Source organism: Dinoponera quadriceps, unplaced genomic scaffold, assembly GCF_001313825.1.
Source record: "Dinoponera quadriceps isolate SergipeBrazil2010 unplaced genomic scaffold, ASM131382v1 scaffold5021, whole genome shotgun sequence".
NCBI lineage: Eukaryota > Metazoa > Arthropoda > Insecta > Hymenoptera > Formicidae > Dinoponera > Dinoponera quadriceps.
In genome coordinates, this window is record NW_014560366.1 from 650,687 (window position 1) to 677,970 (window position 27,284).

Consider the following 27,284-nt stretch of genomic DNA (forward strand, 5'->3'; position numbering starts at 1 on the left):
CACGTACGAATTAATGGCCTAGCTCGAACTCTCTTCTTGCCGGCCTCCGTAGTGACGGCTATAAACTACTCGCGGTTATACGCCGCCGGAGGCATCGATCATGATTCCGCGGGGAATATCCTATCGGATGCGCGTTCCCGCCGGTCGCGCGCGGCCTGCGTAAGTGAATTTACTGGGACTTGTTGCGGAAACTTGTTCAATTACGCGTTGCGCGGCTCCTCCGAGCAACGCTTCGCCGATAAGCGCGCTTTAACGCTCGATATCGCGCGACATTTCGAGCGGGATTAATTGACGCGCGCGCCTTTACTCGCTTGCATCGTCCGAGCAGTCCCGAAGAGCGGCCACTCCCGGCGCGGAGGCGGGAGTACGGAGGCAGACGGTTCGTTAGCAGGATCGAAAAAGTGCACGATGTTTGCTCTATTCGTTTGTGCGCAGCTTTGTATTATCCGTGTTCGGAAACCCGTGCCTGAGCGAAGTTCAGTGTATAGATCATTAGCCATACTCGAACTCGTTACGTCGACCAGATCCCGGCGAGAGTTGTGTTTAGAACTTCTACCGTTGGAATTCCCCTACTGGTCGAGAAACTTCGCCGCAGCGAAACTTAATTTACCTTCTGAGATACAGGGAAATATAATATATACAGTGGTGCGCGGGCACACAGACGAAATTGGAAATTCTACGTGGTATTAATATCTGCAATGCTAAATTGAAAACACACTCCTCGCGTAACTTCGTCTTACCGCTCGCTCGCTCTCCTTTTTTTCTCTCCCTCCCTCCCCCCTCTCTTTCTCTCTTATTCTTCTTTCCTTCTTCATCGATCGATCGAGGCGTCGCCGCGCGCTGTGTGCGTTCATGAAAGGCGAAAAAATACTGCGAGGGACAGTAGCAACCCGGAATCGTACAAGGATTCGCCCGTGGAGGAGCTACTCCTCGCATTAGCGTCGCGCAAGTGAACAACAATTTCACGATATTACCCCCGTCGCAATTTCGGCAGTAGCGAGCCCTTTCACAGCCGCCAGTCACAGTGCCGTCTCGAGCGTCCCTTTCCATTACCTCACGGTTCTCTCCACTATCGCCGCATACTCCCCGAAGTGGTTGATCCCGAGGGTAGGCGGATAGTTCCGCGGAATTAAAACCGTCGGCCGAGTGCGATGAGAAACAGCCGGCGGAAATAGCGCAGTGCAGGCACGTTAGGTACCCACCTAGCTAGCCAGGTAGTTTGCTGGCTAGACAGGTGGGTAGAGGTAACTCTCGCGGTGGCGCGAGGAATTTCAGTGGCTGCGCGATTTTTACCTTTATTTCCCTCCGTCCGCCTGTCGTTGACGGAAAGGATTCGTTCGCCGGCGAGAAGAGGACGGTCCTTTTGGAATTCAGTTATCAGAGCGTAATCCCGCAGGTGCGTTGCCGTCGTCGCTGCCGCCGGTTGATATTTCGCGTCGCTCCGCGCGAGAGGATTCCTCTTTCTCTCGGATCCGGCCAGGGCGCTATCTGTTCCCGGGGTTATGTAACCCGGCTGTGCGGGGTATTACACCGCCGTTGGAGGACCTTAATAAAATCTCCGCGAGTAAAGGCCACCGACGTCGTATATCTCAATCTGTCGTCGTTTGTCAGGGAATTTGCGGCGCGAACGTCCCCCGGCTTTGCTGTTATTGCCGCCCGTTTACACACGCGCCAATTATTTCCTCGAGGACACACATACACGGCCGAGGGTGTGTCCCTCCCTCTCTCTTTCTTTTTCGACATCGTGACAGGAGGCGAAACCGTTCTCCAATGTTTATGCATCGAGAGCGGAATCTGCTCGCAGATCGATCCGAGGAGTCGTTTGTACTCATTTGCGTCATTCGCCGCTTCCTTATACCTCCGCCGCTCGTTCTTCTTCCTATCTTTCTCCTCTTAATTCTACATCTATCAATTTCACTCGGCGCGCGTGCATCAGGTTCGTGCACCTGGAAGTCTTAGCGCCGACGGCGGCGTCATCCTCGCGACGGATCGAGACGCCCGTTAAAATCCGCGGACGTTATCTCTCCTCCATCAAGATATATGAATCAATGTGTTTACGGAAGCACGCGGGGGGAGGGGACACGCCGCTTATACGAGGATATGCCAGCCTTTCAACCCTCTTTTCCCGGCCTCGAGATCGCAATGGGCCCTGCAGCTGAGATTCGCATTAGCGAAATTGTCGCCGTGGGTGGTGTAGAGAGACTGCAGCCGAAGGAAGTGAGTAGGAAAAGATGGAAGAGAGCATTTACATCGCTTTGACCAATCAAGCGTCGAGACGATTTAAATAACCGAACTACTGCTCCGGTTGCTCGGTTCTCTCTTTATCAGCGACTTCTTGCAGCTGCTTCACTCTCTCTCTCTCTCTCATGCGCCCGCTTCTCCTTACAGTCTGTCTCTTCCGCGCGGCTTGATTTTTCTCTTCGTCGGCCTCTCTCGCGATCTGCCTCGCATTCGCTCGCTCATTCGGCCGATCTCTCCTTCCGTGCCGAGGGGAAAGGGAGAAATGCAAAGTACCTCGATTATCGGGCAGCGGGGTTTCTCTACAGATATTTTCTTTCCGCGAGATGGTCCGGGAAATAATTGGATCTAACGATAGATCGCTCGTCGTCGCGCAGAAATTCTCGTTCTTATGGTAATGTCGGGCAATAACGGGAATTCACGACGTCGCAGGGAAGTCGAGATTATTGTCAATACTCGGGAAACTTTTTCCGATTCGTTGGCGGGGTCACTGCGTCGATCATAATTTTATTTCGCAATCTCCGCGAGAAGCGTCGCGAGAGCGGCTGCGGTGTAAAATATGGCCGTAGTCTACGGTAATTGCGTTTACTCTCTAATTAAATGCCCCTACGGGGAAAATATGCACTAATTAGTTCCCGTTTCGGCGTGGGGTGGCATGACATCGAGTTATTTCACATTTGATGATTCTCGTCTTGACAGTTCTCCTTTTATCGTTTTACGTTTTAATTAAAAGTCGACGAATACTTCTCTACGGGAAGAATTAAATAAAAATATAAAACGCGACGGGAATAATATCGTGATATTCAGCACGCAGGAGGAACGTCCTTCCACGACAACGGCGCTGCGCATTTTGTTTTACGTTGCATATTAGATCAGGCTCGTGAAAAAGGTACGTAGGGCCCGTCAAGCCCAGCTAGTGGAACAAAATTCTCGCCGCGAAGTTCAGTTGCGGGATTATCGCGGGAGCACGTGTACATTATTTACCTCGGAACTTCGAAGTTGCGAAGCTTACGCAGGTTTATACGTTACACCGGCGGCGAGACGAGGCGCCCGCGAACTATTCAATGCAATATTGCGACAAGACTGCTGCCTGGCGCACCACCTCTTTCCATTTCACAGCACATAATGGCGTATACGTGTTTACCGTGATGAGGAAGTCGGTGTATGAAACGCACCATGCACCGGCCGATTAATCGTCCTTCTTTTTTTCCCTTGTTCGCTTTTCTCACAAAACTCCAATTATACGATCGCTCTCGGATATCTGCAGTTTGAGAAATGAAATAACGATTCGCGGGTAATCTTTGGCGGCGGGTCGAATGAAAAGCTCGCGGGCTTTTACTAATGAATAAAGCGCGCGCGTGTATAGGCGTGCGTAGCGAAAGGGCTAATGATCGAAATGGCCGTAATAACGTTTGCCATTATGAAAATGCGGTTACCCGATGCGCGATCATGCGTGGGATAAACGTTTCAGTTGTACACCGCAGGAATTTTAGAGTTACACTTGGCGTGCACACGTACGACAGGATATGCGAGGTGTACCTACCTACCTACAAACAACGCGCAGCGATATTGCCCTCGCGCTGTGCTGCAGCGGGATAATATGTAACCACGACTCTATCTACTTGCGGCGCAATACGACACGGCGGTGCGGTCGTAACAAATACACCTCCGTAAATGCGTCAAAGTAAAATAGTGTCAGCAATTAAAACGCGCACCGCCCGCCGTTAAATCATCCGCGCCGGGGCCGCTGAAAAACAATCGCCGGTACGCGCTGAAATTAACAATAACCGTTAATTAAATAGCGTTCTTCAGTGGAAAAGAGAACGAGTTTAAATATCGCGTATATAACGGAGAACAATGTGGGCTCGCAAAGGTTTCCCGAGTGTGCGTGTGTGTTTCCCCCGTTACACCGTCATATTATAATTTTCGTGCTCGAATTTACGGGAAACGATTGTTAATGAATGTTATTCGACTCTACGTAATTTATCGGCCGCACCGGACGGCCGTTTTGAAATTTGCCCCGGATTGCGTCATGAATAACGAGCCGTCGCCGTTGTTGTCCACGTTATGCATTACGTTACGCGTGTTACGGTCTCATAAGAACTTTACATTCGGCCGACTAACGCGACGGAATGGCGAAACTCGTCTCTCTCTCTCTCTCTCTCTCTCTGTCCATGTGTTGCGGAGGACTGCCGACTTCGCGGACGTTCGTGCATCGTGTGTCTCGTTGCAGCGGCCACTTCCGGCGCAACACCGTGCGGTCACCGACGAACCGCAGGCTTGCGAGTGCTAAGCGTCGCATAAACATCGCAGGGGCCGCATATGTAAAATGATGACACGCGCACGCAGCCGACGCGCTGCCTGCGACGTAATTCGACGTGCTCGAAAGCGCCCGTTAAAGTTGCATAGGGGCTGTTTACGAGCCACCATGATCACGAGCGCGAGATTGGGGCAGTGACTTTAATTAATTGGATGTCGACAATAATTAGATGTACCGATAGGACACGATAATTCGCGGATGAGACAAAAAATTCGCGCCTTCTTTTTTTCTTTCAACATAAATCTTTGCGACACTTACAGATGATGTATACGATGCAAACAGTTCGCCGTCGTGTGCATTTTCATGATCGAGCATTCGTGCTTGCTGCATGGGTAATTCATGCATTTCTGTGTTTTAATTACGGATGATGTATTATGTAATTTCGCGAAAACTCTTGCGTTTAATATTGTATAAATTTTGCTATTATTATATTGTAAAAGTAAAATATAATAGTCGCCTTTGTTCCAAAAATACAATATAATACGAATGGCTAGGTATAATTCATGACAAGTAATTCATTACGTAAAAAATGATGTATAATATGCCGGAAGTTCGTCTGAATTACTTATATAGCGAGTTAATTAGAATGATCATATAATGAGTCGGCTGGGTTCCAGCGAGTTTATTACAATCTACAGAATTGGTAGGCAGTCTCGTGTACCGTGCAGGAAACTTTTGATTAATTTGCAAGTACGTGTGTACATGCAAATATATCAAATTATGTGGGGATAGGACAGAAGGAAGATACATTGGAAATTCTGATTAAAGAAAAATTCTGATTACGTTAATATAACGTAATCTTTTATTCGCTTGTCATTCTAGATACCAGCAATGTATTTAAATTTAAATGATGCATAATTTTGCATAATTTTTATCGAAATCTGGAATCTATTTTAATCTATTCGAGATCATCTTCGTATTTTTTATCAAAAAGTCATTATCGGATCATTGGAATCGGATTTCGTATCGCGCGATTCACGAGATTTCGACGCGCCGCGTGTGTGGAGAATGCGAACATCAAAAATTCACCCCGCGAATTAAAGTCGGTTGCCGCTGAAAGCGAGGCGCAGCAATGTGGAAAGAACGGCTCGAGTCCGAGTATGGCAAGACACAGAACGGGATAGTAAAAAAAAAAAGAGAGAGAGAAAAAACAGAAAATAAAGTAGGAGAGGAAGAGAGAAAGAGAGACAGGCGGAGAAATAAAATTCACAGGATGAAATTAGCCGAGCGGTGAGCAAACCGCCGGCGCATATACGCCAATTACGCGCAGCCGTCGAACGTGTGGCTTCGGGGTGTGCAGAACTTTGGGCGTGTACTCAGGTGTATCTGATGCACATGTATTCTACGCGAGCTTTATTGAAAGGGAAAAAATGCGAGCGCACGTGGACTCAGATAATTATCTCGCGTTGTTATGCAATTTCATTAGGATACTGATAATTACGATGAAACGTATGACGATATCGTTCTAAACATCGAGATAGGCGTACCGAATATCGGAAATTGAAATATCGAGGAATAGGACACAGAATAAGCACCCATTAGCAAAAATATTAGGCAGACGATTAGCATGCGCACACACTCACTTAACGTTGCTAAAATATATCACTGAAAAAATTTAAACGCGCGTATCGAAAGTTAATTTTGATATTTAATAAATTTCTGAAGAGAGAGAGAGAGAGAGAGGAAGAAATAATATTGTTGAATCGATATAAGACGTGATTTGTTCGGGAATAAATTGAATGAGCAGAAATTTAAATAGATTCGTATTTAAGCGTTGAATTTCTAATGCTTGCGGAGGAGGCTCATTACGCCGGAGGGGTGTAATCAGCGTTCTCTAGCAGTGAGGTGGCGATATAGATGAGATTACTCAGTCACGTATGGCCCCAGAATATACCCTTAGGACATGCCAAGCTTCCTACGTAGCGTGGCTGCGCTGACACGAATTTTCTGCACAGGGGTTCCTACATGCAAGCATAACCACAGATATTAACGAGCGTTAGTACGCCCACGGCGTGACATGTGACACAATGCTGCGTGATAGAAGAGTTCCATGCAGCACGACGCTAAGGGGAGCAAGTAATATCGCGTCGTCGCACTGTAATAATCTCGTCTACCGGCTCGGGCCGCGCAGAATTCTGTTACCGTGTCACACCCTATCGCGATTGAAAAGAAAAACGACGGAATCATGATCGCACACGGGGATTTACTCGGCATCGAGCGCAGCTGAATTGCGACATTTCGCGCAGCGGCACGAGTGTTAATCCCGACGTCACTCGCTCGGCTTTCACACCGCGAATGGGAACGCGAATTGGCGTCGCTTTTTCTCTCTCTTTCGCGTTGTTATCATGATTATTATCATTATCACGCGAGAGCGTTTCAAAAATATTCCATGCGCTTTTCTCTCGGGCGAAATAAAATTTTTAACGCGCTGATTTTCCGTACCTCGACGTAGATTCAACAACGCGTAAACGTGCCAATTAACGTGCAACTCGCGAGAACGTAGATCCTGGGTTGGATATCGTGTTATACCTTTACGCGCACGCGTGCTCTCGTGCAATATTGCGCCCGCGCACGCATGAATGGTAGCGGTAAGTGCGCTCGTAGATGCAGGGTAATCACGAAATTGCGCGCTCGACGATAGATAGTCGAGCGTCGGGACGCAAGAATCCGACGGAATCTCGAATGCTGAAGAGCGAGTGCGCACGAAATTGGCCGTCTCGCACGGTGATAATCTCGGTAATAATCTCATACGTTTCTCTTGACTTATGACAATGTGGCGATTCTCGCGACCGCGTAATATTAGCTCGTGTTAAACATAGCTGGTAATATTCTTACGTATACAGGGATGTAATTCATGCAGGACCGCTCCTGTGCAGGTAGAATGGGTTAAACTCTCGTTCTAACTTATTGCACCAATTCAGCAGTACAACTATAAAGAACAAATCAATAGTTTGATTTCAATTTTTTAGGAGAGCGATTTTTTTCTCGTTTTTGTCGTCATCAAACAGTCATAGTGAAGACATAGGACCTTTAATACATCCTTTTCTAGATTTTGAGATCACAAACTGTAGAAAGTTTAGTACAGAAGATAGAAGTATCTTTGTAGTAAGTTTATTGTGCGTGAACGCGCGAAATCCCCTTAAAATTAGCTTATAAGACAAGCATTTCCCTAATTTTTATTTTTCCTCTGATTTTAAATTTCTTAAATTTTCAATACCAGTATCGGTATTGATAGTTGTTTTTTTTTTTTTTTGATTTTCTGATACTATCACTAATAATATCGATATTCGTGATTAGATACCCGTTTCAATATTAGTATCGATATTTGCATGGTATCACAACATCCCTAGTTGTGACAGGCACTATCCTGAAAGCTGGTTCAAGTATTCTTACATATTCTTACTCAGCAGACGCGCGATGTCGATTCCATCAGGATCGAAATCGAAATTCGAATAAATAGAGTCGCTAAATGAACGTTTATTAACGCTCATGTCAGTTGTGTATAAATTCGGTGACGCCGTTTACACGCGCACTATGTAAACGACGAGCATTGTTATTAAAGTGATTTTCAATATTGGTAATACCTTTAATGCGCCCATCGCGCGAACGAGCGAGTGAGTGAATACGCGCGCGTGATGTAACTTGATTTCGTTACTGCGTGCAAATCCCGCGCGCGCGAGCCCGGCCGTGGTATTAGTGTGTAGTTCGATTTTCGTGACACTTCATTAATTACCGAGGCGCGTCTACCGTGTAATTTAATTAACGTCCGCCAATGTCACGCGGCTGGTGGGCGCGGGGCACGGGACTCGCGCAGTTAATACGCCAACTTCCCGCTGTCGTATTTTTCACGAATGTTGCATTACGTTAATTGAAACTTGCCAACGGCTTGTGCCGTGATCTTGCGAGCTTGTAATTTTGCAAGTGCCCGGGCTTTTTTCCCTTTCTCTTCTCCTCCTCCCATCCCTCCGACCACCCCACGCAGGTAGCGTAGTTACGTCATTAACTCCATCCACACCGGTGTTGTTATTCGTCTTGTTTTCTCACTGCGCTCTCTCCGGACAGGTGTGCGCAGCGGGTATATCTTTATTCCGGTTGGCGGTTCAAGCGGGCTTTAATTAAACAGAATTTTAATTCGCGTTCCGGTTATCCGAGCACTTAGCGTCCGTATAACTGGAGAAACTGCGTGCGCGACAAGAGATTTCGCTCGATAAACATTGCGAGGGATAGGAGGAGGGCAGGAAAAGGAGAAGAAAAAAAGAGCAGGCGCTCGCTTCGCGTTCCCTCGAGGGTCGAAGTGTGCGAGAGAGGATCCGGCGCTTCCGTTGCTTTCGTGGTAGCGCTACGGCGGCTGCTTGCCGGTGGCGGTAAAAGTTAAATAGTGCTCGAGTTTGAATACGGTTAACGCACATGGTACCTCGCCGCAATCTAATACCTCAAAGAAGGCTACGTAAACCGGTGATGGCTCGCCGACAAGAAAAGCCCGCGGTCGGTGTAACACATGGTAACAGCCAATAGCACGCGTCGGGAGCAACGGCTTGCGGCTGGTGCAAGGGGGTTGTACCGGGTAGGTAGGTAGGTGGCTAGGTAGCTAGCTAGCTAGCTAGGTAGGTGACTAAGGATGGGAAGTACAAAAGCTTTCAAGCCCTCCCCATGCCCCGTTCCCTCCATTTTACGTACACACATACGTACCGCATTCTGAGCGCGGGTACGCGGCAAGCCGTCTCGAATAAACGGGAATCCGCCCTAACTTTACGCGGCTCTTATTAAATTCCAGCCGACGAGAATCGCTAAGGACGACGCGAGGCGCGCCATTATTTTGCGCGCCGCTGTTCCACCATCGTTCACGTCAAAGATTCGATTCGAGAGCGTTCGCGTCTCTCGCGCCGTCGGCCGTGAACCCCCCCCCCCCNAATTGTAATTGGCGCGACGGTGTAATTAGCTCTAATCGCGAGACGTCGACTCGCGTGGTTTTGCCGCGACGGAGAGCACGGTCTGCCATTCCGATTGAAGCGTGACGTTTCATTAACGATGTAATGAAAGGAATGGAGGAAAAATTGACGTTGCACGAAAAGCAAATCGAGAGAGCTTTGTTACCGAAACGGATGTAACCTGTTGAGTGCACTTGAACTACCAAGTTTTTTTACTACCCCCCGGTTTTACGCGTCAGTGCTTTCGCAGCGGCTTCTATGTGCTCTCACAACAGTACAGAGAGATCGCTGACAATCATATTAAGATAGCTAATGATGTCGCGGATAATGTCTCAATATGAGCACACGTACACGCGATGTTCATATTGGTTACGATGCACCCGGAGTCTCGTGTTCGTTTCCCAACGCTGCTGGCAAAATTGCTTCGTCGGGAACGCCGTGAGATATACTCGCGATCGTCGGCGAAAAAATTTCGAAAATCCACAATCGGGAGTGCTGACAACGGAAACTGCCGTCTCGGTGTCGGCAAAAGCCCGCTATTTGTGAACCGCGGACCAGAAAAGAGAGAACGAGGGAGGGAGAGAGATGGAGAGAGAAGGAGAGGGGAAAGGAAACAAGGAAGAAGCGCGAGAAACGGACAAGCGTGAGGAAGAGAGGAAAAAATCGCTGCCTCAGGATTTCCGCAATGTAGTTGGAATAATTTCGACGTTTGCATGGATGAGGGTGATACTACCGCCGCGTCTTCAACCCCTTTCTTCCCGAAGCAACCCTCTCCCCTTTTCTCTCTCTTTCTCGCTCGCTTGTTCTCTTTTTCCCTCATCGGGCTTTTTTCCGCGGTGTGAATTCAGCATACCACATGGCGGCTGCGACAGTCGTCCCTTAGCTGCGAGAGCGCGAAAGTTAAGTCTGAATAATGAATCCGTACGACGGGCGAGGGCGAGATGCCTCGTAGATTCCGCCGTCGAGAATCCTTTAAGGCTGATCCCTACGAGATGTTCCTGCAAGTTGCTTGGTCGTTACCTGAATACTGGTAAACCCTCCTCTATCGCAGCGAGGGGATTCGAATGAACATCTGGCGTAGAACATATGTGTTCTCAGTCGAAGAATATATATGGGGGGGAGTTCTCGCGCAGCTACTGAGGTTTCCTCGCTGCAAAAAGGATCTCACGAACCTCGCGCGCGCGTTTAGCACGTTCCACGTCTTCGAACGCGCGAACACGGGATGAATTATGGAGGGCGCGAAAAGTATTTAAGTTTCGCTCTGAGGGTGTCTTTACGTCTCTACGTGGCTATCGGTCGGTTAAGCTCCGCTGACCATGAAATATTTGTAGGGTATTTTTCAACGGAACTGTGGGATGTCCGTGTATTCGTTAATTTGAGAGACAATCCGACGGGGATGCATTCGCGAAAATAATTATACGCGCTTCGGATTTTACAGCGCGAGGTCGAGGTTATCGGGACATCTAGGGAAGTCGCGCGAAATAATGTAGATTCGTGCAATTAATTATAATGAGATTGAATAATGGATATGAATAGCGAGAGTGAGATACCCCGTACATTTAGCAACCGCAAATCCTCCGAGGCTGATCCCGGGATGTTCCTGCAAGTTGGTCGGTCGTTACCTACACGGCGGTTTACCTTCTACGACATATGGAGCGGCTTATTTACGCGTTAGTGGATCCCCAGTCATAAGTCATGCGATAATAAACTCGTAACGTTGCGAGTACAACATACGTATTACATACGCGATATGAATAATTGTAACGTAACGAGACGCGAAAACGCGGCGATTTAACGCCGGTGATTCCGCATCCTACGGTCTCGCATAGAAAATTTTCTGGGATCTGATTCTGAAATCTATCCCAATTTCCAAGACAAACGATAGATTCTAATTGGAAAATCTATGAAGATTCGAATCAGAGATGTAATGTTTCAAAAGCGATTTTAAATGAAAAATCCAGATTCCATTTTCTTTGTCTAACGCTTGTCCAAAGTTTTTTTTTCTAGACTTTTATTTTCTATATAATTATATGTTGAGGAAATTTCCATATAGAATGCCGTCTCATTTTCTCTTACTTTTTGGAAATAGGAAAATTATATCAGACCTTTCGTGATGCGCGCGACCCTCCGCATATAATACATATTATACATCGCCGTCAGCGGCGGCGTATGTGTCGGAAAACATGACGCGCGCGCGCGAAAATTAAAGGTAGCTGATTTAATATCTACGGTACCGATAGATCCGCGTGCAAAATTAATCACTTTGCCAGACCAAATTAGAATCCGCTGTGTCCGTGCGATACAGGCGAATAAATACGCGGGAAAAACAGGCGGCTTGTAATTAACGTTAGCCGATATCGTGCTGTTTTTTGCCGGGGCTCTTTCTTCCGCCAGAGGTATTTCGCGCGACGGAAAGAATTACGAAAAAATGAAACTTCAGCGCGGACGATTATAGAGCGGCGTGTGTATTCGGTCGCGAACACGCGACACGCCCGGGGAATTTTCTGCGCGCGCCGCGTGTGTGTATTCTTCTCTTACTCTCTCTCTTCTTCTCTCTTTCTCTATTGGCCGCACGGATAAGCCTCTTTCGTGACGACGCCCATGTAATTTTGCGTGTATGTAAACTCCGGGAAAAATAGCCGGGGAACCGAGCGGCCCGGTGGTGTAATTAAACTACCGTGCCGTGTGCCGTTCACGCGCGACGCGCGTACAAAGAAATATACGATGGCCATAATGGTATCGTGTAAGCTGCGTAACGCGACTCTTTTCATCAGCCGATATATTTAGCCCGCAACGGCGTAACGCGCACGCCAACTATAAAGTATCTCGAAATACGTTGCAAAATATGGCACAATAGTGCAGAATTATTCAACTATATTCGTCGAAAGCACCGGTTCGACGCGGATTTTTTTAATTATCTCTCTCTCTTTTCATATTCCTCCGCCCCTTCTCCAGTTATCTCATAAATCAATATTGCATCATGCGTTTTGTAACGTGGGCGTAAAATGCGCGCAAGACAATGCAGCGTTTTCGATAATAATGTCTGTCGCGGAAATAACGAAAGAAATAGAGCAGAGAGCAAATTTTCATTGTCTATCGCAACATTTCACTTTCGTACTTTTCGTATCTTTTTAGGCTTTTATGTACAATTGTAAAGGTGCAGAAATGTTCTTCGAAATTTTCCTCATTTAGCAAACACATACTTGATACATATAAACTACAAAATTTTTACTTCAAGTAAATGTTTACTTGACAGATCAAGATTTCAGTTCTGAAATTTTTCATCGTTTTCCTCACATGTTGGACAGTGCTCCAATTTATTTTCGCACGTATTTTCATTATGTAGAAGCATTTGTAATTCTATGCAATCAATAAGACATAAAATTTGCAGAAACAACTCAATATTCGGTCGGTCAAGTTTTTAAAGTTGTAGCATCTCCTTAAAAGCGTATGCGCAAGCACGTTAACATCATGATCGTGCAGTGTACGCTTTCTTGAATATGACGTTTTTGATGTTTTTGTTTTTTTTTTCTTTTTTTTAGAAATTGTTATCACGAGCAACTATAATCGAATATCGGTGATATATATACAGATTTCAAATCAGCGGATATTCCCAATTCGAAGGTTAGAGGTTACAGGTCGGCTATTGTAGAAATACAGTTGCCGTTCTCTCGAACAGGCTGGTAAACGTCGAACTAGCCGAACGCACCGGCGAGAAAATATAACTCATACGTAACACGTATGCATGCATGCACACACGTACGCACGCACGCACGGACGCTCGCTCTGTCCCTTTTTACGATTGTCAATTCTACGTCGAGCCGTAAGGTCGCGATAAATCTCGAAGCGCGCCGTTCGATACGGGGGATGAAACGGTATGCCGGTCTCGTGATTGGCATTTCGTGGCCCGTAACTGCGCGCGCGTTTGTTTTTTGAGATACGTGCGCCCTGCAGCCTGTTGGAAAATACAGTTTATTATTGCCGCAAAGGCAAATGCAGTCGCCGCAAAAAGCGACGTATTTTTCGCCCAAGCATTCAACGAAGTTGTCCGCGCCGCGTAATTACGCGAATTGTAATTACGCGGATCGTTATTAAAAGGGAGCGGGGCGAAATTTTCGCGGTGAAATTTAGAATGATATCCGATCTTTGCTTGCTTTCTAAACGCACTAACTAACGTTCTCGCGTTAATTTGTTCGCGCATAGATCCCGCTCGGAGGCTCAAGATTCAATTTTATACCCAGGTAGATTTTCATGATTATTACTATGTGAAACAATTAATGATGACAATCTTTATAATTTTTTTATTACATTTTGCAAATATTGTATCGAATTAATCGTTAAATTTGAATTATAATGTAAATATTTATTATATTAATGCAGCGACTAATTTATTAAAAATTTATTAAAAATCATATTCAAATTTTATTAAAAGTTACATTCAGATTTCACTAGAAATTCTACTCAGATTTTCATATTGCATTTTACATGACATGTTTTGAATAAATTTTAACAATCCTTCCGTATTTATTTCCAATTTTTTATCTTATATAATAAATATGAATGCCATATGGATCATTTATAAGAAATATAACCTTTAAAAATCGATTAATAATTGCTTTCAAGTTTACGTACACTTGTCTATCTATTTGGATACATCTTGTAGATAAAAGCGGTCGCTGAGAACACAATTGGTATCACAATTGAAAAAAGAAATCTTAATATCTGTGCGCGATTTACCGGCCATCGATTTTAATATTACCGCGCACCCTTGTATACAGTATTCGCAAATAAAGCGGACGAGTTCCAGCGGAGGTAGCTTAAAATACGATCGTCTTTAGAGAACGGAAATGCCCGGTATACTCGCAACTGCGAGGGAGGACCCAGTGTGAGATGGCTTTCGTGCGACCGCCGGCGTAAAAGCGAGCAGCTCGGCTTTGGGGAACAACTGCAGCAGCTGTGAAAAAGCAAGTGCTGCTGTAAAGCGCGCGGCCTTCTTCTACACGCCAACGTGTCGTGGCTATTTCTTCCTCTTTGTCGCGTTCCCGCATCGCACAAAAATCTCCCCGGACATCTTCGACTGCTTTGCTTTGCTTGCGAACATAGCGCGTCTCGTTAGAAAATTTTCAGCAAATTAACATCACTTACAAATAAAACTCCTAATCACCTTGTTAGCTATTTAACTTTGATGCTGAGGCTTTTATGAAAAATGCAACTTGCTACGTTGCACATAACACTCAAAAGACGAAACATCAGCGAATCGAACTTAATCTTAGCGCATTTTCTCGCAGAGCTCGCTTCATCGATTGCTCGAATCTGATCCCGCGCGAATGTCTTACGCAACGCTTATTCCGCCTCGCTCGCGATCCACGAGCATGATGCATAACCGTCGGTGCGCGAATTCGGGGGAATCATAGCATAAAGCGTTTAAAAGGGGGCCGTAGCGAGGTAAGTAATTCGAAACGCACAATAGCGGACGGGCGTTTTCTTATTGCACGGCGGGTGACTCGGGTCGGGATTGTTGTTGACACATTCGGGACGAAACGAGACGCGAGATGCATTATCAAGCGCCGAAATACGCGCTCGTCGCACCCCCTCTGTACACGCGGCTACGTACGAGCACGCATAAATGGGCTCTTACCCTTCGGCAAAGCGCAAAGCGAATGCATATTGACTCGCGACATTTCTGTAGACCAGATTTCACGTAGAGCACTCTCTCGCATTCGCACGTACGCTCACGTGCGCGTATGTCGTGTATGTGTGTGCGTGCAACGTAGCAAGTGTGTGACTGCAGAATCGAGCACCGCTTCGGAATTGGTTTCCCTTATTCGTCGCGCCGCCATTAAGACGTGTGTACGTTAGCCGCCTTCGTCGACGACGGTTCTTAGCAGCGTTTAGACGAGCCTTAGGAAGTGGCGACCGATTGGGGCGACTGTCGAGCGCGTGGAATCTCAATGAGTTACCCTTCCCCCTCCCCCTATACGGTTTCGTTTACGTCACCTAATTATCATATTCGAATTCCGCAGCTGGCTGTGAGACGCATTTGTATGCTAATACGCGCACGGCTGCGTTTGACAGTAATTCTCGCTAACCCGTTTCCCCGTTATTCGATCGCGTTAAATCCTTATCGGCGCGATTTCCCTTTTAACGCAATCTCTGGCGGCGGTTATCACGACTGTGGTTTCGCGAGCGCGCGCTCGGAGCGCCGGAAAAGCGAGGATGCGCGCGGTTTACGCATGAAAACGGCCGCGGATCTTTCGGTAAAGCGGAAAATGATTTGTATGCATGCGAGGTTAACACGGCGTAAAGAGAGTTCTCCGCTCGTTATGCAAGCCGAGTTGCGTTTAAGCGGGTAGTTTTATTAAAAAATACCCGAGCTAAAGATCGCAAAGGGGTTAAAATCTCGTTCCCCCCCCCCCCTTTCTCCGGCTGCTCTTTCATTTTTGCCCGGGAACGCGCTAATGTAATCCGAACCGGCGGTGGTGGCAAACGAAGGAAGAAATACCCAGCGGGGACTTGGAAATTAGCACAAAGATATAACTGGGATCTATCCCTTCCAGCAAAGAAATCACGAAAGGTAGAACGATTTATTTCGGTTTCTACGGTGACCCGTATCGATTGCGCTCACATGTTCGCGGGAATCGATTTGTTCACAAGTCGAAGTTTTGGCTCTGCAAATTCCATTGATTTCAGAGAACCCTGTACATACTATTGTCCTATTCTGATTTTATGTTTCAAATGATTACTTAGCGTCATTTTTTCCATATTAGATTATTAAAAAAGGCTCGTCTCAGAATTATTTAATATTTAATATTCGATTATTTCAATATTCTACCTGCACATTTAATCCTCATTCTTAATTTCAATAAATGTATAATCAATAATTATATAACTTATTTAACTGTGCGGCAGAATATGCATGATAAGCGAATATTTAATGATTTAATAAAAATTAATATGTTAATGCAGAATATATTGAAAGAATATATTGAATATATAGAGTATTAAATAATTTTTGAACGAGTACTTTTTCGAGTTTTTTTTTAACACAGAGGAAACGGCAGTAAGGAACCATTTGTAACATCAAAATAGATAATAGCCTATGTAGTATTAAGTCTCGAGATTCTTCATTAGTTTTGCAGATTTAATGGAATTTATAGGATTAATATAGAACCAAAATCTCTCGGGTCGAGAAGCGTCGTATATTAACTGTAATTTTGCTAAATAAAATTCACGGGACGGGATGTTTTAATAGTACCGCGTCGCGAGTCACAGATTAACCCAATTAATATCTATTTTCATTTCGTCATTTCCCCAATCTTCGTCGTGAGAGAAGAGATACTTTTAGTCACGTCGTTGCGCACCAACGCCACTTAACTCAATGTTGCTCCCGTCAAAAACGATCAACGTCGTAAATTTCACTACTTCCCTCCTTCTCGTTCTCTTTGCTCGCTTATCCGGGATTTGTATCCCGCGTCCACTTTTTCCTCACGGAACGTCGAGTTGCAGGAGCGTTTCGATGCCCAGCGGAAAAGTGAACCCGCCCCTCCTCGCTCGTCTTTCTTCCCACTGGGAGGGTTTTAATTTATCGCGCAACAGCCTGTAACACGGGCTTGTGGAATTCGAGCAGTTTTTCGCAGTACGTGGTTACGCTGAAAGAAGTGGCCGCGAGTCGCCGCAGACGCGCGAAAGAAACCCTTGAAATGACCGCGATATTGCACGTACCGTGTCGGACGCGTGTCGCATACGAATGAAAGCCGCCGTTTCCTCAAGTACTTACTTAAGGTGTGTTCATTCGGTCTACCTTTCCACCACGCTGTTTCGTCGGACGCGCAATTGAGCGTTATGCGTGTACCGTGAATAAAAATTCCGCATCGTGTGTAATGTCGCAGTTAGATAACGTTCGTTAGGACGGAAGGATCAAGTGGAAACGTTCCGAGCGAGTCTCATCTCGGCGGAGAATATCCTTGGATATTCGGAAATGGGAGACACATTGGCGAACCATCCACGGGGTCGTTTTTCGCGACGAGCAGTTCGACATCGTTCGCGACGCTCATGAGCACTTACTTGTAAGGAAGAAGCACCGCCGTGAAGTTGATGGCGATGGAGATCCGCGGGCCAGAGGTGATTAGGTACCGGCAACGGATATTCGGCGGATATAGCCCGGGATATCCGGGACTAGCTAGGACGCATCCGTCGTGGCAGTCTATGTCCTCGTACACGGAGTCGCATTCTGCAAGCAGAAACACGGAACTTTGTTCGCCTTTTCCGGTTTTCATATTAAATATACGAATCAATCATTTTCCCGTGTATTCTTTCAAGTTGAATCAGTGAAACAGTATACCTGTTCTAACATTATACACACACACATATATTTCAGGCAAAAATACCTTACCGTCCGTTCAGTGCATGCCTATATTTTACTAATTATATTTTAATATTTTATGTCAGTCCATTTTAATATTCTAAGAAAAGTGCAGTAAAAGATTTCACCGTATTTCTCATCAATCGTCGCTATCATGTAAGAAACGATTTGAAGGCGACGGTCGATTCTTGATATTCAGGAATCAAATTCTGTAAAGGTCCGGTCTTATTCCTATTTTAATTCAAGACAGATATCCGACTGTATATTCCGCGCGATCAGCGAACCTATCTTTGCAAACTGGCCAAGACGTGTAATCAATGCCATTTAAAACGACGCGGGTCATCCACCTCAATTTCCGGCGGTGAGCTTCGCCGAGCGCGAACGATTTGCAGAAGGCCAAAAATAATTAATACGTCTGGTGGCTTCGTGAAAAATCCGGAAAATGGAGAACGGGCAGATGCGTAAACGACAACGCTCGCTGGCCAATTAGAACCGGCTAACGAGACGCTTTCGAGCTCTCGCGCGCGCGCGCGAGACCTTTTCAATTAATATTTTCGGGACGCAACCCGGAACGCTGGTGGCTATGCGTTACGGATTATTTGATGTATGACCCCGATTACCGATTCAGCTGCGGGTCTCGAGTTCACAGAACGTCAATATTGTCGTTTGCATTTCGGTGATTATCGCAATTTGAATTGTACGCAAGGCATTCTCGACGAATAATGCAAATTTGCACGCGGAAGCGGCGGTCCTTTCGAGGCGCGTCATTATTCGCGCGATCAGTTAATTTTTCCTCTTCTCGAGGCGATGGCTTCAAGCGCGGGTAACCATCGCGGCGATAAAGCAAACGCGCTCGTTAAACACCGGTAACGGCGATATCCCATATTGGCGACTAAAAGACTCGTAACAATGCAATTTATTGCGAGTCGATACTCGTTATTAGCCAATATCCGCATTGTGTGCGAAAATACCGAAGTTCAAAGCCGCTTCCGAATAGGCAAATCAATGCATCCGCACTGATTGTTGTAATATTCAAACAGTGATTGACAATCCGTTATGCCCGTACCCAATTATTCCACTTCCACATTCGCGTAACGTTCGCGTAATTTTACGCATAATGGACTCGTATTTATTACTGTCAGCTGCATGCAAATGCGAAAAAGGCATTAATATCACTTTAATATCACGGCGACACGTGAGGTTTGTTTAATAGCACAGAGGCACTTTTATCGTGTCCGTTATACGCCCGACGACAAAGAGTTTTGACGCGTTCTATAAGCTCTCGGCGATTCTATTCGCGTCCCCGTTCCAGCCGGACGCGCTATCTTTTCCCTTTCCCCCTTAACACGAAAAGAAAAAAGGAACGAGGAAGAGAAAGAGAGACAGGAAACGAGCGTTGCTGTCAACCATCTTTCCGGAGTTTTTTTTGTTTAGCTTTATAGAGCCGACGTATGCAATTGTCATAATGGGCGGACTCGTTAGATACGGCGAACGTCCACCTTTGGGCGGTCGGCTTTCTCGATATCTGTAATGCCCATCGTATCCGTTAACCCTCCTACCCTCTCCCCAGGCTTCCCTACGGGAAAACCGCCCAAACTCTTCTTCGGCGCACAACCGTTTTTACCGTTAACGACCCCGCCCTTTTCCTACTTTGAAGCGCGGAATTTTTCGCGCCAAGTCCGCCTGTCCTGCGAGGCGTTTCTCGCTCGCACTTTCTTCGTGCCGCTAATTGAAATTCTTACGATCGATTAAATCGGCCAGCCGAGCGGGAGCGAAGGTCGCAGCGAGACGGCGAGCGGAGAACCGTCGGGCTCGCTGATTATTTGATAACAAGCGCGGTGCGTCGCTCTCGCACAGCTAGTACCTATTTCTTAAACGCAACGAGCGCGCGCGATCAGTTGTTCGGGTAATTGGACAACCGTGTAGTTAATCGGTGTTTGGCCTTTTAAAAAAGTCCCGAGCTCCCGTTAATTGTACGTGTAATTGAAAGTATCGAGTTTTATTATCCGCCCGCCGGTTTGCTCAAAAAGTTGCCTCGTTAGCGCGGACGCGCCTCAAACAGATACTGCGCGCTGCTCGCGCGGACCCCGTGCTAATGACATCAAAGTAAAAGTTTCGCGACAGCGTGCGGGATACTGGTGGCCCCTGGCGGGGAACCCGTTCGCCCGTCGTCGTTGTTTTTCATGTTTAACGCCGGCAAATGGCATCCCGCTCAGGGACTTCGAATGAAGATCGCAAATCGGGATGTTCCGCGAAAATCAGAATGGTTGGTCACCCCATTCGGAACGGACCGATGAGCTTTCACGCGGCGATGAAGTCGAGTTTCCGTCGAGTCGTGCAAGAACGACGGCGCTTTCTACGCGTGTTACCGCAGCGATAAAGCCGCGAGGACTGTTGCGAAATGGAAAAGCGAAGATAAATGAGAAAAACGCACGCAACTGTTGCCTCTCTCCTCCCTTCCTCCCCCTACTCGGTGCGAAAACATTTACTTTGCGTGATAACGTTGCGTGATAACGGCTAATGAAAATGTCGTCAGCCGATCTTTCGTAAGCGGGCGCAATTACCCATGTTGGATGCACTACGGCTGAGGAACTTACCCCCGTCTCTCTTTGCTCTCCAGTCCGCATCCCCATCCCGTCCGTCCGGTGCGTTCAGAGAGCGCAAAGGTGAAACGTTTTAATGCGGCGACAGAGGGGAGAGAAAGTGAGGGCTCTATGTAAATGCTCGCGGAAGACGCGCGAAGGAGAATCCTGCTTCGTGGGCGCGTCGTAACGAACCCTGAGATGGGAATGCCATGAGAAAGAAAAAAAGATAGAAAAAAGAAGGAGGGAGAGAGAAACGAAAAGAATGTTCGTTCCTTCCGCGCGCAGTTTCACGGAGTTTCCGCGATTCGACGAAATTTTTCCACGGTGCTCGCTCTTTATTTTCGCTCCATTCACACTCACGAAGTAACGTACGGCGGCGATGGAGCGAAGCGGTTCTCTCTCTCTCTTTCTCTCTTACCTCATCCCAAAACATCGCGCACCGCGTTTCAAGCGGGAAAGCTACGAAAATTGCATAGGCGTTTGTTACGCCGAAGGCGTGCAGAGGAGAATAAAAACAACGATGTGAGAAGGAATAGGCGCAATTAACTTTTCGTCGGAAAATGGCCGGTCTCTGAATAAACGCGCGGCAGCGCTCTCCGCGCGTGCTGGCTGCCTCGTAAAATTCGAACTGAAATGACCCTGACTGACGTGAATTTCTAGTTGCGTGGTATTCGGCGTCAATTATTAAGTGTATTAACTAAATGTCTGTGCGCGCGTGCATATGCGTGTTTATAAAGTGATCTTCCTACGTGACGGACTCCGTGGCTTTAATTTAGTAGGACGGTTTTTATCGAAATTCACGGACAATCGTTGACCGTCTGACGATATGTTTCGGCCTTTAAACGAATAATAACGCGGGAAATCGTGGGAGAACGTAGTGAAATGGGACGTGAATCTCCCGCGGTGATACTCCGCCCGGCATTTCGATGCAAATGTTTGCCGACACGTTTTACTTCGCGAATAGATATCCGTGAATTGGAAAATTAGATGTCGCACGCCTGCGTTATGCGTTATTGAAATAGAGCTTCGCGTATGTATTGAGAGCCGCATCGCGCATGTACGTTCAGCCAATTACAGATTCGCGAGATGAAAAAGATCCCAAGGGGCTATTCAACGATTATGTCAGGCTAAATTTAGGCTTTTTTACTCCCTCCTCCCCTTTGTCACAATTTCACAAAGTATTTGCTCCCTTCCAATATTACGTGACATACGGAATTACCTCCTCAACTCCGCCGACAAATAGAATAAACAAAATAGCTTATAACCATATTGTAAGTAATAAGTAATATTAGACTGTACGCTATTATCTTTTCTAAAATACAAATAATTTTTAGGTATATGATATCGAATTGATTATTTTATTTTATAATTTTGATTAGTAAAAGTTGTTCTTAAGAGAATAAATATTTGGAAATTCATATTTTGATTAACACACATCCTCTCCCTCCCTGCCATCACAGGCCGTTATGCAAGCTAATAGACCTCTTGCCTCTTGTGGTGTGACGTAATTATTGATTGACCCCTAAAGACGCGTCGCAGACGACTTATCGGAATGTAATTATGTGCGATTCGTTTTATTTGTTTCGGAGAAATACTTGGGCGCATTCACTTTCTTAATAACTCTCCGGCGTCGTCGGTAATTATATGCTTTAATTATAGTCCCCTTAATACATAAATAAGATAAGAGACGAGATCCGCTGGAATTTCAGTGGAACAGGCACGTGAAATAAATAACGCGGCGGAATCTTCTGCTGGAATTTCAGCGGAATAATCTATCTTAAATGCGCCGGCTAAAAGCGCTTCTCTCCTGTAAGTGCACTTTATGTGACCGTGGGATTGTACCAAAAGGAAGAGGAGAAATAGAACCGAGGGACGGTGCGACGCGGCGCAAGCTTGTAAATCGGTCGGACTTCTTACTGGCAATTGGTCGCTTTGTCAATTGAGCAACATCTACTTTGTCCTTCAATTCATTACGTTTCTTATACCGTATTCGATGTACCGTTCGCCGTATATATCGATATCCTATTTCTCAAGTCTTAAATATTCTTCGTACGTTGACGCAACGATAGACAAATAGACGCGATTTCGAAGAAGTTTCTCCAGCTATGACGCGCGAATTGTCAATGAAATTCAATTATCTCATTGAGGTACACCACCTTTGAGAGTTTAAAATGATAGGTAACTTTGTACATTTTTCTCAGAGAAAATCTTTAGTATAGGAGGATATTTGTAAAATACTCTTATAAATTATACTTTTGTCTATAAAAGAATATATTTTGGAAATGTCTTCCTGTATTGAATATTTTCCTTGAGAGAAATTCGTAAAGTTACCTATCATTTTGGGCTCTCAGAGACGGTACAAGCCCTTAAAGACGCGGGTAGAATAGCTATATTAAGAATGTTCCCTCTGCCGCGACTACATACATATAAAAGACAAATCAGCACGTTCTGAAAATAATATTCCCTTTAGACGCGATAACCTTCCTCCCTTCCTCCGTCGCACAATAGCTACCTCCTTTTATAAATCACCTCGGAACACCGGCCAGTTCCGAACGGGAGATAAATTTCGAGAGCGGAAGAGAGCCGACTTCCCTCGTCGGGCGAGCGCGCGGCTTGCGTAAATGCACGTGTGGGGAAACCATGAGAGAGAGAGAGAGAGAGAAAGTGTCGGAGCCAGGTCGAGCGGTAAGACTGCGGATCGTCTTTCCACCCACGATTGATCTGTTTGTCAATCGGGCGGTGCCTTCGTCCGCTGCTCTTCCTCGCTCTCCTCGTCGAGCACACCCTTTCCTCTTCCTCTGCGTCACGTCTCTCCGTCCGTGCCTCTCGCACGTTTCCCAATAGGACGAGGGCCGCCGACCGTGTGCCAACGCCAAAAAAGACCTCTCTCATCTGGGTGGCGGAGTGACAGTCACGTCTCTCAGTCGTACGTCCCGCGCATATGGATCGCCGCGGCTTTCTCCCGGGGATAATCGAGAATCGTTGTCGTCTCGTTACAGCGCGCCCGTGAAGAGAAGCTTTCACAGGGTCGCTTTTACCGCCGACGTCGTTGCCATCGCAGCCGCGGTTCCTCCTTCGCGCGTTCCATCCTGCTTCTCTCGCGCCTTCCTGTCGTCACTTTCGACGCTTCCACTGCGATGCCTCAAAAGAAATTGTTGATTGCGCGATTACGCGTCTCCTTGGAATTCATGAGACGCGTCTGTCGTACGATCCCTCAGAGGCGCGCTTAAAGACGCGCTTGGAAATGGAGGTTTCTGGTTTTCCCCCCTTCTCCCTTTCTGTCCCTCTTCCTTTAATGTCACCGGCTAAAATCGAACTTACGTATGAGGCAGCTCCGCGTTGATGTTAAATAGAATAGAAAGAAGAGCCCCGCGAGAATATTTTACTTTATTCTCTCCCTGACGTGAATTTTTTCGAGCCCGTTAAAAATTAGAAAGCTGTACACGTGCCCTTAACTTACGTACGTGCGTAATACGGACGTGACGTTGGAAAATTTAGCCGAGAAATTTCGAATGAGTGCTTCCCCCTTAAAAGCGGCAAGAAACGAAATGTCGCGGAAACGTGTCCTTGTATGTTTTTATTACTCGCAGATTCGGCGCACCGGTCGCTCGCGAGCAACGTTGCCCGGCGAATGTGACGCGGCGGGTCAAAGAACCCTGGTGTGTCATTACACAATATTACTAGACGCGAAAAGTCCAAGACACACACACACACACACATATATGTACATACATCCGAAACTTTTCTCATAACGGCGTCGAGAGCAATTTTTTTAAAAGGGCTTTTCAATTTTCCCACTATCCAGCGCGCGCGCTCCGTAAAGCATACATCAGATTCGCGCTGGAAGATCGCTATGCGATCAAATAATAGTCACTGATCGATTGCAAATGACGAACGGACTGAGCGAACTGGGATTTGCGGGGAGCGTTCCATCGGGCGAACTTTCGGCGGAACGTAAATGCGATAAATCTCTCCGGCCCGAAAACCGCTTAAATTGCACTCGCCTGGCGGCACTCTCCGCAGAATAAAAGTCGCCGCCGGAGAATGGCGGAACAGCCGAACTCGGCTGCTTCGAGATAATCCCGGCTAAAGTCCACGACCGTTCCAAGACAACCCTAACCGGACAACTCCGCCGAGAAGCATCGACCGTATCGGAGATTAGAAACGTTCCGTGTTTAAAGATAGAGATTGCGTCGAAGGATCGAGCTTTACCTCCTTCGATCACGGCGGTTAAACGCGCTCGATGCTGCAGCAGTTCCCGTTCTCGCTCAAGCCCGGACTTATACTTTGTACTCCTTATGAGTGAGAAACGAAAGGTAACGTTCGGAATGACAATAAAGCATGTATTGTGCAAACAGGCACGCTTCAATTTTTCCAACGTCATACACAGCAATGACGCTGTAATCAACCGTTTTGAATTAAAGCTGTATACTTTCTTGTGGAAAAGACCGCACGAGTCCTTCCGCTTCCCTTTCTCTTGTTGCCTTCGTCCTCGTAGCGACTCTTTGATTTTCCACCTGAATGTTAGCAGACGATACTGAAAATTGCAAAGGCTCGACGAACATTCGCTTTAATCGAGTAAGACGAGCCACGACGACAACGTGTAATTTGATTTTGCGTGGAAAATTTGCGTCGGCAATTTTGCAAATACACTGTGAGACACCGCGACGATGTACGCGCGCTTTGACAAGTTAATTGAATAATTCGCTTCCTTCGTGACGTGTTCTTGCAAAGAGAGTCGGGCGAAACCGCCTCCTCCTTTTCTTGCCGGAAAACAGCCGTGCTCATCGATTAGCGAAACGGCCGCGAGAACCGCTTCTGCTATCGAAAGTCTCTCCGCGGAAAGCGGTTCCTCCTCTTCCTCCCCCGCGCAGGAAATTACAAGCGGCGAGTCGTACAATCGGACTTGGGTATCGCGAAAGTTTACTTTTGCTATTCGCGAATTCGCCCTTACCGGCGTGAAGAAAAAAACACGCTATCTGCGTTGCCTGCGGTTGAACATTTCGCGTGATAAGCCACACCACAGGGGTGTAATTTACAGGAAGATGAAGTTGCCGTCAAGGGAGCCGATAGCGAACTAGGTTGTTGGCGTGTAGTTTAAGCAATAGTCTATGATAGGAGCTGTCCGAAACAAGATGCGTTCGGGCGCGACCGGCCGACCGAGTTTACGTGGCACCATAATCTCACGTTGTCTAACAGATCGCCGCTTTCGTGATTGCTCTCTGACTTTGAGCATGGTGCATCGGATCCGTGATAACGAGGCTTTCTCCGTCGGTGCTAAAAATATCGACGAGAAATCTTGACGATTAACACATTTGCATCAGAAGCGAATACGTCCGTCCGTTTCGCCTGGTCGGTATCACGGTAATAAGTAATCGCAATTTCTTGCTGAAGATGGATCGAATCACAAAAATCTCTGATACGTAAAATGATAAAAAAAATTCCGACTCTCTAACTTTTAACGACGGTATCGTGGTCGTTGCGATGTTGGTGCGCAGCTTTTGCACTATATGTTTTACCTGCGTAACGACACTGTGGCGATAGCGACGCTATCGTTGAAAGTTAGAAAATCGACCTACAGGTATCAATTTTATTTGTTTTTCGTGTCTTTTTTTATAGTTTCAAAGTTTTGGAAAAAAATAACGTTTTTTCTACCAATTTTTCCGTGGATTTCTTCGATTTTTGTCCCAAGGATACAAAAATTCGTTAAAAAAAGTTCACGTGTGTCCGGTTAAAACCCGTCACATTTACTTTTTTTCCGTGAAGAAAGATAAGAAACCGAAAAAATCTGCGGAGAAATGGGGAAAAACGAGGTTTTTTCGAAATTCTAAAATTATAATATTTTTTATATCTGACTTTTATTTGTAACAAGGAAAACATTCAATTATAGGTACATTTTTCAAATCCCCTGATGATGGAGATAGATTAGCTAATATTTTATTTTCGAAATGTTGGATTTCTACCATTCGCTTTTCGTTAAGTTGTTTTTGATTGTCTACTGAGGAAACGAAACGAACACAAATCTTCCGTCGCTGACGGAGTATCGACCAGGCATACCCCTTCCGACCCCGACAACGAGATTCTCACAGCTCGATTACATCCGCAAAAATTCATTTCTCGGACGTCGTCGTAAAAGGAAGAAGAGAAAGAAAACAAAAGGACGGGAAGAGTCCGTCTGCCTCAGTCGTCGTAATCAACGGCGTGGTATAAAATAACGCGCGTTACGGGAACCCGGTTAAAAATACACGCACGCGAGAACCGAACGTTAAAACGCAACATAATTTCATTATTTATCACAAAGCGAACTAAACACCTTACCCGTGTTGTTAACCGGATGTCCGCCTCTCACCGGCCAGCCGACGGACGTGCTCGCTTTGGACGAGAAGCTGAAGTAGGCCAGGAACTGGGACCGCGTTGTGTTCTCGTTTATTCTGAAACAAGCACATTTCAGCATTGTACGATGATGGGGCGTGAGGGAGTGGTGTGTACTTCGTATGCGCACGTAGCAGCGCCCAGGTTTTATGCGTTGCGACAATAAAAGAAAGCATTAGCGTGATAAATTACTTTGGGGGCTCCCACCACCGCCTAGGCACGTCTCGCCGTCGTCTCGCCCTCGTCCCAGTGTCTGACCTGTGCTGGTCATGGTATTTACGACGGGATCTTGGCTTACGGCAGGCAAATTTACGGATTCTTTTCAAGTGATATACAGCGAATAACCGCGGGGTCGATGTAGTTCGCGCGATTTATTGCGGCCTGTTTTTGTCGTCATTCCGCATGCGGCTCGTAAATCACCGCGACCGATGCGCTTTTATTGACGGGCCGCTCTCTTGCCGGACACGCCGCGCCACCCG

The 27,284-nt window shown here is 46.4% G+C and overlaps 1 protein-coding gene across 1 annotated transcript in view; it reads right to left on the bottom strand.

Moving 5' to 3' along the window:
• The window catches only part of LOC106750748, a 194,733-nt gene that overhangs the window by 48,929 nt on the left and 118,520 nt on the right, over positions 1–27,284 (bottom strand). Inside the window, exons 5-6 of the mRNA XM_014631285.1 lie at positions 26,752–26,864; positions 17,551–17,716 (exon numbers count right to left, since the gene is read on the bottom strand). Coding sequence (XP_014486771.1) covers positions 17,551–17,716; positions 26,752–26,864 — 279 coding nt within the window. The remainder of the gene's footprint in view (positions 1–17,550; positions 17,717–26,751; positions 26,865–27,284) is intronic.